General features: G+C 39.8%; 1 protein-coding gene across 2 annotated transcripts in view; it reads left to right on the top strand.

The window, feature by feature from the left end:
• JADE1 (jade family PHD finger 1) overlaps positions 1-12,623 on the top strand; it is a 69,798-nt gene that overhangs the window by 29,078 nt on the left and 28,097 nt on the right. The window contains exons 3-5 of one of the 2 annotated variants that reach the window (XM_075199899.1): positions 6,980-7,059; positions 8,597-8,754; positions 12,380-12,570. In XM_075199899.1, coding sequence (XP_075056000.1) covers positions 6,980-7,059; positions 8,597-8,754; positions 12,380-12,570 — 429 coding nt within the window. Of the gene's footprint in view, positions 1-6,979; positions 7,073-8,596; positions 8,755-12,379; positions 12,571-12,623 lie in introns of those variants that run through there. The other variant, XM_075199908.1, reaches the window with a different exon arrangement.

Raw genomic sequence — 12,623 nt, 5'->3', positions numbered from 1 at the left:
ACACCCATCACCCTTTTGTGGATACACGCTACAGTGAAGGCCCAGGACTGCATTTTGTACTTTTATCCTAGAGCTTTTGTTATTGTTAGGTGAGTGGTGTTCTTCTGGCTTTTTGTTTTGTGGTAGTATTTTCCTCTGTGAAACCCAGATAAACATTTCACAGTATTTTATCACTACTTCCGAGTGGCTGAAAAAATGCATTTGTTTAATTGTGTATTGCCCTACAGATTCTTTTATCTTTTTAAGTGTAAACCCCTCCCCCCCACTGCTAAATATACCTGCCTGACACTAGCTTTAAACATAATTCCATTTAACACAGGCTGCTGCAGTGGGATTATGAGCTACACAGCATTTTGTACTGGGTGAAAGGAGTCCTGATAGAGAGGGTCCTAGTGTGACATTTAAGATCTTCAGCGTGGGAGTATGATCTTGCACAGAAAATGATTGGTTCAGCGCTCTGGGCTGGTCATTGGCCCTTTTTAAATTATCACTAAATGATCTTAAATTGACTGAACTTGTTTTTGTATTTTTTTTTTTGTTGCTGTATAAAGGTTGCTCAGTAAAATTGGTCTTTTACATTTATTTGCTCTATATACTACATACAGTAGAACAAGCTAGATATAAAACAATCCCACAGGCTTGGGATGGAGGTTCTGAATCTGTGGCATACCTGTAGTGTTTTCTGCTTGCAGCAAAGATTTATAAGCTCAGTAGAACCTGATTGATAGAGGTGATGTGGTCACTGTGGGTAGAGGCAAGTTGAACTTCTGTGGTACATTACACATTATTCACAGCAATGTAGCTGTCAGCTGCAGTCTTGCAGACTTGTTTACTGCAATATTCCCTCTTCTCTGGATGTTTTGTCTGCTCTTTGTAACAAACTGTCAAGTAAAGTCATTGAAACCAGATGAGTCAGATCATTTTTCTCAAGAGGCCGCTTTAAAAAGTACAGCATGTCATGAGCTCGGTCGGGTACTACCTCTGCTAGACGTACATTATTGTTCTGTGTGTATGGAGGGCTCTCCTATGTGTTTTATGGGGGACTTGCCTACATGACAGAAGAACATGCTAAACAGACTCCATGACAAGTCACGACACAGTAATCACCAATACCATGACTCATGTTGCTAGCTGAGTGTTCCAAAACATTGTTAGGACATGCGTTTTTGTGGCAGTTTTATTGTTGGACATTTCATTTAATGGGAGTAAAGAAGAGGAAGACTTTCCAAATGAGAGTGTGAAATTCTCTCCTCATACTTCATTTAACCATGACATTCAGTTCAGCAGCAGAATCTGACCCAAGTGCAGCCCTACACCAACCACACTACACAGAAGAATGAGGTGACCACTATAGTCCCAGCTCTATTCAAGTTGCAGAAGCTGAATTTACAAATACTGTGCAGCTATAATATATAATCCAAGGACCATATTCATACATTCCATTCTATAATAAAATAAATGGGATGCGTAAAGTCCCAAAGACCCTACAGACTTTGGCCTAGGTTTTGGTTTATTTTTTTGTGTGTTGTCTATTAATATTTATTATTTGCGCTTGTTAATCTTTGGATATCTCTGTGCCTTTTTTACCTCTTGCATTAACAAAGTATGGGTGTGTACTGGGCAGAAAAAATAAAAATGTTACATTTAGGTAGGTTACTAACTGCTAATCTTATCAATAGCAGATACTGGCAATATCAAAAGACCGGTCTCTATCCCTGTTCAGTCGCAGGGGGAAGGGGGGGGGGACTTTCAAATAAAAGAAATTGGAGACCCCTGAATGTTTCACAACCCATTGTAACAAATGTATAATTTGTCCACTGCAGTTTTTAAAAGGATACACCAGTTTAGTTGTTATGGCAAACTGCACCTTTTTTTGCATGTACTTCTGCACCATTTTTTTTTATGCCGTTCTCGTGACAAATTTTACTTTTATTAGTCTCTGTTCTGCTGTTGTTGAATCTTCAAACCCATAAAATAGAATGTTTACTATGCAGAACAGTCATTGGCTGTAGAACTGATCAGTTCATCTAAAAGTGTAAGAATGTATCTTGAGTTTTTCTGTTAGCTCAGTAAGGAAGAAGTGCTAAGAAAAATGCCAGAAATAAAGCAAAGTATTATCCGTATTTCATGGAGCATGTTTACAGCGGTGATTAGTTACACAAAGAATGTCTTGAAAGTGCCCGCAGATGTCTGGAGAACCAGGAATGTTGCTCAGCACTAACATGAATAGTGGTTTACCAGAAGTCATCGGCAAGTTTAAATTCCACTTTGTTAAAGCAGATCTCATAGGAGTTCTGTATGGCTTGTTGAAACGAGAGGTCAGTAAAATATCTTGCCTTAGAAGCCACCATGCCTCAACCAATATAATATTAATATAAAATAGTAGTACTATTTTAATCCCTGTTTTATTAGTCTCTTAAAATAATCTGCAGACTATTCCTACTGCCAGAGTAAGGGCAGCATATCCACTTTCAGATTTGGTGTTGGGTTCGTACAATTATTTATTTGAGCTGTAATCACTTTTTTTTTTATTTATTTATTTTGTTTTAATAAAGTGATTTTTTTACATGGTCCATTTTTATTACTCTCACTGAGTCCAATGGAAGGAGAACGATAGCCTGCAGCTTCTGTATTGTCCTTGTCAGCCCTTACCCAAAGTTGAGCCTAAATGTTCAGTTTATGGCATTATGTTGTGCAAGGTGGCTTGCTGTGCTCCTCTGTAAGCCTCCCATGAAAGGCAGTTTGTAATACTACATTCATAGGAATGCCCCATACTTGTTTTGTTTGTGATACCTGGGGTCTGGAGGAATTTGTATGGGTTCCAGGGGCATCTCCTGAGAGGTAGGAGCCTGCACACATCTTCATCATTCTTTATTTGGCACCACAGAATTTGTCAGGCACTACATAATAAATCTACCAATATGCAGTATGTAGCTTAACCTCATGTATCGCACTCCCATTGACCTATAGATTATAAGCTTGCTAGCAGGGCCCTCTTACCTCTGTCTGTTTTACCCATTGTTGTTTATTACAGTGTTTGTTCCCAATTGTAAAGCACTACGGAATTTGCCTGCTCTGTATGACTAAAAGGTGCTGATGGTAATCATACGACACACATGAAAATAGTATACGTAACAAATTGTGTATCCTACAGACAAATCGGCATAAGACATGACTGGGACAAACGAGTTATAGGTACAGACAATAGGAGCGATGGGAACATTAAGCTTAGCACCGGGAATGTGCGACCATCCTCTGTGGACAGCTGGAAGCGTGGAGGTGTGATACATGTGTCTGCTAGTCATCAATGGTGCAGAGGGCTGAGTGCAGATTATTGTAATGTTCTAGTAACCAGTAACACAGCAGCCACAAATTGTTCACTGTCACACTTCTATCCTTACCTTACACGCTCCTGTGAACTGGCACAAGAGGTGTGCTAGGGAATGTTTGTGAATTACTGGGGATGGGGGGTAAAACAGGGGGTCAGCGCACATTGAAGTGTTGAGGCGTGTATAATTTTGAAGTGGAAAATCTGGCACTTGTTCATAAAACCACATACTTCATTTTAGGTACCAAATAAGGTAAAACTATTATGAATTTATTTCCACATATCCTGCTAATTTGGGTTCATCAGCCGGTTATATAATGGGGAAAATACATATTATGAGTCTATAGGTGCAATAAAATGGGACACATGAAAGTCCTGTAAGTAATGTCACCTTGTCAGTGTTTTATGTCCCAAATTTTTGTCCTATACACGTGGGTAGGGTCTGCTTCCATATATAAACATGCTCATGAGTTTCTAATGTGGATGTTTCTTGAGATCTAAAACTACAAGTATGCAGAACACAACTTTTATGATGATCTGGGCCTCATCCTTTCTTTAACTTGTCCTCCACTCCTGTCTGTTGTTTTTACTTTATAGCTGATAACACAAAGTACATTAATGCAAAAGTCCAACTGGAGGGATATGTAGAATCATGTCTGTATCTCCACTAACACCGGCCACCACACTAGCCACATCTGATTAGTCAAAAGTTATTACCAGGTGAAACCATTGCCTACTTTTGGCAAGTTGTATCCGGGAGGGGGGCGTGTCTAGAGGGCGGGACGTGGTCAAACGCGTCATTTTGGCCCCGTCCCCGCGACAAATATACTGTTTTGTCGCTGGGGGAGGTCCATTCGCGGTGAATCGTGTCATTTTTGTCGCGCAATGGCAGGATGCGGGAGACTTGCCAGCTCTCCCGGGAGTCTGTGAGACTGACCCGAATTTCAGGAGTCTCCTGGACATTCCGGGAGAGTTGGCAAGTATGGGTGAAACTGGCCAGGAATAGAAACATGAATTATACTTATCTGGTCTTATCCACTGTAGAAAATGCATGACTGCCTGCATGCAACGCTGGGGGCTGCTTTTATACTTTAAAGGAATTGTGTTCTTAACAATAGTAAACCGATACTGAAACAACTTTTTGGTTACAACAGTACATGTAATGCCCCCTGAATTGGAGAATCAACAAGTTTTCTCAATTGTAAATCCTTATCGTGGCTCCTATTTTAAAGAAGTACATTTGTTGTTTTGCTTCACAAGTCCACATCCTTTCTGTGCTTTGTACATAGCACATCAGACTTGTATTTCTGCTTATTATCAAAATCAGTTGTAGTCTGGAAAATGCATCTAGGAGATAAAATCCTTTTGTACAGTAGAATTTGGATATTGAATTGCTGCAGTTTTATTTTGATTCATAGAGGTAACAAGCAGCAGGACAGGATGAAGATTAGTGTATTGATGGTACCATTGTAGCATCTTGTAGTGAATTCTCTCAGGCACTGCAGACCATGTTACTAGACACCTGCCGTTTCCTGTAATTGCTGTATTCAGTGGGGTGTTGGTAGCTGTAATTCTCTCTCTAGTTCTCATAAGACTTCAGTTTTTTGGAGAGACCAGGATATACTTGTCTGCAGTGACTACAAAAGAAATGTTTTCCCAAAGCCTATAGCTGATTGACCTTGAGTATATTATAATGACCTGGTTACTTAATCCATAGCGTTTAATTGGCCAAATCAAAGTTAACCGGAATTGTACAGGGGTTGAAGAATAAAATAACCTGAAAAACAAATTTTATACTTTTCAACAACAAGCAATCAGAAAAGCCAGGACAATTCTGATGGGGGGAGTAACTGGCATGAAGCAGGGATGTTCCTACCAGCCGATAATGTTAAGCTGGAAACTTATGCTGTGGCCCCGAGCTTGCATGGCAACACTCTCTCTATTGTGTAATCTAGGTGTTTACAACGACATCCATACTATATAAAGTAAGGAATGGTGGATTACTTCTTTTTATCTTGTCATATTTTGCAATGGATGTTGTAACCGTTTGCATGCATTCCTTAAATCATGCTATAACATGGCATTATATTGTTTTGACAAGGCACCCGATGGTGTCTGTACAGTTGTATGACATGTTATGAAATTAATTTGCAATGAATGATATTAAGTTAATAATCTCCTCCAGGTTCAGACAGCTGTGCTGATGTCCACATTGGTATCACCACCCCACAACTGTTCAGCAGGATCCCATACTGAGTACTGACTTCTCTTGGTCCCCACTGTTACTGTGTATTCATTGCTGCTGACAAATAACAAAACTCCTAGCGCTAAGGGAGCCATATCCCCCTTCTTAGCATTTGATGAGATTTGCATCCTTGACATATTTCGGTAAAATAAGAGTCTGTTATATATGTCAGTATATAGTTCATTGCTGCATTGTCCTGGACCAGTTATGTGTCCCTATCCTCATCATCGCCATTTATTTATATAGCTCCACTGATTCCGCAGCGCTGTACAGAGAACTCACTCACATCAGTCCCTGCCCCATCGGAGCTTACAGTCTAAATTCCCAGACAGACAGACAGACAGACAGACTAGGGTCAATTTTTGATAGCAGCCAATTAACCTACAAGTATATTTTTGGAGTGTGGGAGGAAACTGGAGCACCCGGAGGAAACCCACGCAAACACGGGGAGAACATACAAACTCCACACAGATAAGGCCATGGTCGGAAATTGAACTCATGACCCCAGTGCTGTGAGGCAGAAGTGCTAACCACTTCGCCACCATGCTGCCCTATCCATATGCATTGTGTGCTCACGTTCCTTTCCATTGACCGACCTCCAGATGGTGACAAAGAATAAGATCGTTGTCTAATAATCTTGTATGTCCAATATGTTCCCTATTGTGCCTCCTGTCCGTTTGCCGTCTTTTTAGGATGTAAGCTCTCAGGAGCAGGGCCCTCTTCCCTCCTGCCTCTACCTATTCTTCTGCTTCATCTTCAATATGTAAGCTGTGTTTGGAGCTTTGAAGTCCTGGTATTTTTCGTTTATTGTTCTGTATGTTTTACCCTGTATGGTCCACGGTCTGTAATTTGTATGGCGCTGTGGAATCCTTGTGGCGCCTTAAAAATAAAGGTTAATAATATTTGACCCCATTTAGGGTAAGTAAACTGCGGCTGTTCTACAGTGACATTTCCTATGATGCTCTGCCAGTTAGAGATGTGTTTGACACCACAATGGTCCTGCATAGATTTGACGTGAACCTTCCATCTCACTTGTGCTGTTTGGGGGACCCTGCCCCTTCCACCATCTTTCAGTCTGTGACTTCCTGACACTTCTCCTAGTCAAACGCACCTTAGGAAGTTAACATCTGACCATTGGGTAGGATAAGGTTCAACAATGGCTTGGGTGTATCTGTTTTTTTCTTTTTGAATTATTTCCTACATATCATATTTCTTTTTACAAGATGCTGTATTGAAATCTAATGAATTTTGGGGGGGAAAAAACTGAATACAGTAAAATCTGCTATTGTGAGACTAATTTTCTTGAAATGCAGAAAAAAAGCGAAACAAATGAAATTAGAAGCAAAGCGTTCCCAGAGGTGGCTCCTTGCGCCTTCACTGTTGTAACGTCTTGTTTGTCTCACCAGGTCTGTCTACATCGTGGTCTCAGCATTCAAGGTCTCGACATAGCAGGAGCTCAAGACATGAAGATCAGAAGCCCTCTGAGGTATTGTGGGGTGGTCAGTACATCTGCGTCTTCTATAGCAGAATTATTAGTGTCTCTGCTCACACATGTAATTTGTGGACAGTTGTGTCACATCAGCAACAAGGCACTGCTTTGAAATGTAAAATAAATGACTTTTCTTGCTGAACATTTCAGTTGATTACATTTGCTGGATCATGTATTATAAAATAGTGTAGGAGCAAAAGACTTTAATAAAGGAGACCAAGTGAAAATGTGTTTATTGAAGGTGGCAGATTGCTATGATGTGTGTTCAGTCAGGTGACTCTCACTTTCCATTCCCTGTTCTCATTCGTCAGCACCTGAGCTTCCGGGGGAAGGGGGATGCTCTGGCTTCTGTTTTAAGAGTTGGTTTTAAAGTTAAGTCCCAGTGGATAAATCTTTGCAATCTTTAAAGTTACTCAATTGCTACACATGCAACAATATTGCTAGTGATAATAACAAATGGACCGATATTGCAGTATCTGTGAACCAAATAATGACTGTCTTTTTGGTCGACTGCACCAATAGGACCGGTCATTCAGTCTAAATGGTGAACAGTCTGTTCAATTTAGCCACCAGTTTGTAGGACTACATAGAAAACGTATCCTGATGTGTAGTGCACAGGTCAGACTGCAGGATTGGATAGTGTGTGATGGGCCAGTGTATTGAATCATATGTGTTCAGGTTTTCCCGGGACAGCCTTATTCCCCACCCCCACCCCCGACACTGTAACTGGCAAAGTTTATTTTTCCATTCATATTTCTGATCCAGCCAAAATAATGGTATAAGTGGAAATAGGGTTATATAACCTTATTACTATTACTGTTCTAGCATATGGCCCCTTTGTCTAGCATACCTGGCTTCCACTGCTGAATCAAGTAGCTATGGCAGTGGATTCCAAACTTTCTCAGTTCAATGCACCCTTAGGGGGGTCTCCATAATTTGTTCAAGGCACACCTAAGCCAAAATAATTGACAAGCAGTCCTCCACCTTGCTTACCACCGCCCATGCCGGGGCACCCATCTGAGATCGCCGTGGCGCACAGTTTGGGAATTGCTACGTTATGTCATTCTCCATTTTAGTACGGTCATTACTGAAGACAGTAGATACTGATATTATGTTGTCATATTCATGCCATTTTTTCTAACATCCCCCCCCCACCCCTGCCCCCCCACCGCATGCACAATTAAGAGTAACCAGTTTTTGCTTTAAACATATTAAGAACATGTTAATTATGAATGGGTGCATATTCACTGACTCAGGGGTAAAATTATTCTATTACTGATGTTTTTGTGTATGGTGGTATACGGAGATGTGTATTGCTCTGTGTGCGTTATTATCTCTTTAGTTTTATTTCCGTGGCATTTTCTCCAATTCTATTAGTTTGGTTGATAGGATGAGTCATATTTTGGTTCAATTGAACAAGTACTTGGCGTGGTGTGATAGGCATTTCCAGTTAATGTGTCCACCCTGTTGATCATCGTGGTTCGTTTAGCATAATGGAATGTATTCAAATTGTAATCTCTGTGTTGTCATGCAGGTGTTCCGAACAGACCTGATCACTGCCATGAAGCTACATGACTCCTACCAGCTGAACCCAGAGGACTACTATGTGTTGGCTGATTCGTGGCGGCAGGAGTGGGAGAAGGGGGTACAAGTGCCTGTGAACCCACAGTTTATCCCTGATCCTGTTGCCAGGTAGGAAAATGGCTTTATTGCACCAGGCGCGACAGCAGATTATGTACACAAGAAATCACAAAATGCTTCAGCTTTTTATTTTGCATGGTGAAGCGGAAACTCATAAATCCTGTTGCTCATTGATCCTCTATAAATGTTGACTGTAGGCTGCTGTAATTGCAAGGTCCTCTCTCTTTTTTTTCTGGCCTGTACAACGGAGCTGTAATTGTTGTGTTCTCTGTTGGATAACGTAAAGCCTTTTGAGCTGATACAGTGAGCCCTGCTTTAATACAGCAGGCCAAGGGAATTATACAATTTAATGCATGCAAGAAGAGATAAAGGAACTAGTAAATTTATGTTTAATATTTCATTAGAAATTTATGTGTGTGAGCATAAAAGGCATTACTGGAAATATCTTGAATATACAGCTTGTTGTATATCTTTTTTTTTTTTTTGTTATCCCATAATGGCCGAGGACCTAAATACTTAATGGTACATCTAGGGCAGAAACCTGTAATTACCTTTTTGTAGCTAACCTTTTATTACCAGGGGTGTTCCTCCTAAGGGTGACCATCAAGGCGCATTAGGCCTTGAACATGTGGTGTGTTTGGTTTGAGCTGCATTTATTATTTGGTGAAAGTATCTCAACCAGCACTGCAGACAGGGGTCTTGAATCCTTTGAAGAAAGTGTTCTGGTACAGACAAGCATCAAGATCACTGAAAGGATTATGGACACAAGACAATAGGGCATGCTGCATTTGTGTCTGCATTGAATGATCCTGTGTACAGTCAGCAATTTCTTCATAGGGTTCAACTAATTCTGTTTACATTGCCCGTTAAGCTGCGGTCGGCAAGAGTGAACATTTCACGGGCATAGGTAAAGCGCCATGTGTACGTGCCCGTACGTCGGCTGCTGTTATCTTGATGTGACCTATGGGTCGGGACCTCTATTCTGGTCCCTGAATCTGTATTTGTGGTCACATGTGCAATACATAATATTGCGAATATTCAGCTTTAGCTCACCAATATAATGGATATTTGGTCCCAGCTAAGAAAAGGTTTATCACCACTCCAGTCAGTCCTGACACTGTCATGTGAAGACTGTATAAACCCTTCAGTATTTGCCTCCGAGAGAACTGATGTATTAGATGGTCCCAGGGTTGGGGTTCCTGTCATATTTATTTATTTATTTATTTATTTATTTTGTTTTACATTCCCATTTTGTTTTTAATACTGATTTTAAGAATAACCAACACATAGGTTGTAAGAGTCTGTGGATCATGGGCATGATTCATTAAGGAAAGTAAAGCAAAGAAATGAGTAACTTTGAACCTTGGCTAAAATATGTTGCAATGCAAGGGGTGCAAATGAGTTTATTTTGCACATAAGGAAAATACTGGCTGTTTTATTATGTAGGATGCAAATACTTGATCGCTTTATTTTTACACTGACATTAAAAGTTGACCTAGGACATACTCTACCTTTTTTCTACCTTTTTTTTTTGCTTTACTTTCCTTACTGAATCAGACCCCATTAGTTTACGAACATCCAGAGATCTGCCGAACATTAAATCTGTTGCCTCTCTTTAAATCCGTTTCTTTCTGAACATCTACTTCCAAGGAATGCCGTCCCTGTACATATTTCAATTCAGGGACAATATTTGAATCTGCCTGGACCCCATGTCCTAGTAATGTCGGTGTATTTGCATTGTGCTAAGTGGATAAGATAATCTTTACATAGTAAATTGATGATGTGCTGTTTGGTGGACTTGGACTAATGTTTCATGAGATATGCCTGGGACCGAATAGCTTTCTCTGGCTTGCTAGCAAACTAGTGCAGTGTGTCATGAAATGCTGTGATTGGATGAGGTCATTATGTGCTTATTTATAGCTGGTCCCCTCATTGACTAAAGAGTGAGTTACAAGCTTACCACTGACATGGCTTTTGCACATTAGCCCCCATATGTTGCTTACCAGCTGATCTGTAAGGTGGAAGCCAACCTTGCAGTTCAGCGGTGGATGCACTTTGAGTGACTGCAAACTGTGAAGTGGTGTCTTGAAGCAGTGGTAGGCAGGCATGCGTGGGAAGACAAATCAGTGTGCTCGGTTCAGTATTATTTCACATTGAGATTTGTTTAGAGAGATCCTGTGGAGATGCAGCAGCTGTTTACCTGCATTTAATTACTTATTGTTTTTCCTCTTTCCCTTTAACCATCTGATATAATCAGAAAATGTATAAAAAAATGAATCACTTCTTATAACACAGATTTTAGAGGAACATTTTACAATCTATTACTTTGGGTGACACCTGCAGATTACTGCACAGTCCTCTAGGAAACCCGTCATAAATGCTGTGGGTACAGTATTCAAGGACTAGACAGACATTGCTTTGTGGGCAGTATAGCGCAGGTTAATAAACATCTCTAGTGTCTCACTATTACAATTACTAAGGGCACCATATTCATTTCTTGTATTAATGTATAATGATGTCAGTGTGCTTGGTATTATACAGACTTTTCCCAAATTGTCTCCCTAACCAGTGTTCTGTCCTGCGAAAGCCTGAGCACATGTAGGAAATCTTCTTGAAATAACACTTTCCCTCTGTCCTCTATAGTATATGGGCAACAACTTACTCTATTGTAGTCTTGTATTTTGTTTACCAGACAGCAATTTGCTGCGAATAAACTTACATGGAGGTATTATTATTTTGTATTCTTTCAACCACCAAATTAATATTGTGAATGATCTCATTTGTTTTTTTAACTAAAGGGAAGTTATAGAAATTAAGTTGTTTTTTTGTATTTTTGAATATAAGGCTCCTTGGGCCTGATTCATTAAGGATCTTAACTTAAGAAACTTCTTATTTCAGTCTCCTGGACAAAACCATGTTACAGTGCAAGGGGTGCAAACTAGTTTTCTGTTTTGCACATAAGTTAAATACTGACTGTTTTTTCATGTAGCACACAAATACTTGATACCTTATTTGTACACTGAAATTTAAAGTTGATATTTGTGTGCTACATGAAAAAACAGTCATTATTTAACTTATGTGCAAAACAGAAAATTAGTTTGCACCCCTTGCACTGTAACATGGTTTTGTCGAGGAGACTGAAATAAGACGTTTCTTAAGTTAAGATCCTTAATGAATCGGACCCATTGTCTTTTTTTTTTTTTTTTTTTTTTTTTTTTATTGTTTTGGATTCGCACAACAAGAAGAAAAACATTTAGACTTGCACCGTTTTAACTCTCTTCATATGACTTAAATAACTGAGTTTTTGTGCAAAATTTTCTTATCGCACAAAAAATATCAACTGTTCTTCTATAGGTCATGTTTTAAGCAGAAATTTCAGGTATACTTAACTTTGATGGCATCCTTAAGTTTATAAACTCTTGTCATTCTAATTTCCATCTTCTCTTTATTCCCATAATCCACTCCTGAGCATTAAAGCAGAATGACTGTTTAGACAGACTGATGATCATTTAATTCTCTAGTTGTGCTCCTAGACTAGTCTTCAACTGCTGAGATAAATTGACTTCAACTGCTTTGAGCTTCTATATTTAACCAAGAATCCTAATCCCTTCTATTGTACAATAAATGGACAGGAATGTATAATGCGGTTCATCCGTATATTTGTCTCCTTCTGCAGGGTTGTCGCTGAGAAAGATAAAGTAGTCACATACACCAGACCTCGCAAGTATATCCATTCCTCGGGGTCTGACCCCCCTGAGCTGGGATACGTTGACATCCGAACTTTGGCGGATGGTATGTGTCGCTATGACCTGAATGAGATGGATGTTGTGTGGCTGGAGCTGATTAATGAAGACTTTAAAGAAATGGGTAAGTTATGTCTGCAGTGTGTGGACCATACTTACAATATGCTAATACTGTTT

This window comes from Mixophyes fleayi, chromosome 1, assembly GCF_038048845.1.
Source record: "Mixophyes fleayi isolate aMixFle1 chromosome 1, aMixFle1.hap1, whole genome shotgun sequence".
NCBI classification, from domain to species: domain Eukaryota; kingdom Metazoa; phylum Chordata; class Amphibia; order Anura; family Limnodynastidae; genus Mixophyes; species Mixophyes fleayi.
The sequence above is the reverse complement of the archived record's forward strand: the minus strand, read 5'-3'. Positions and strand labels throughout refer to the sequence as shown.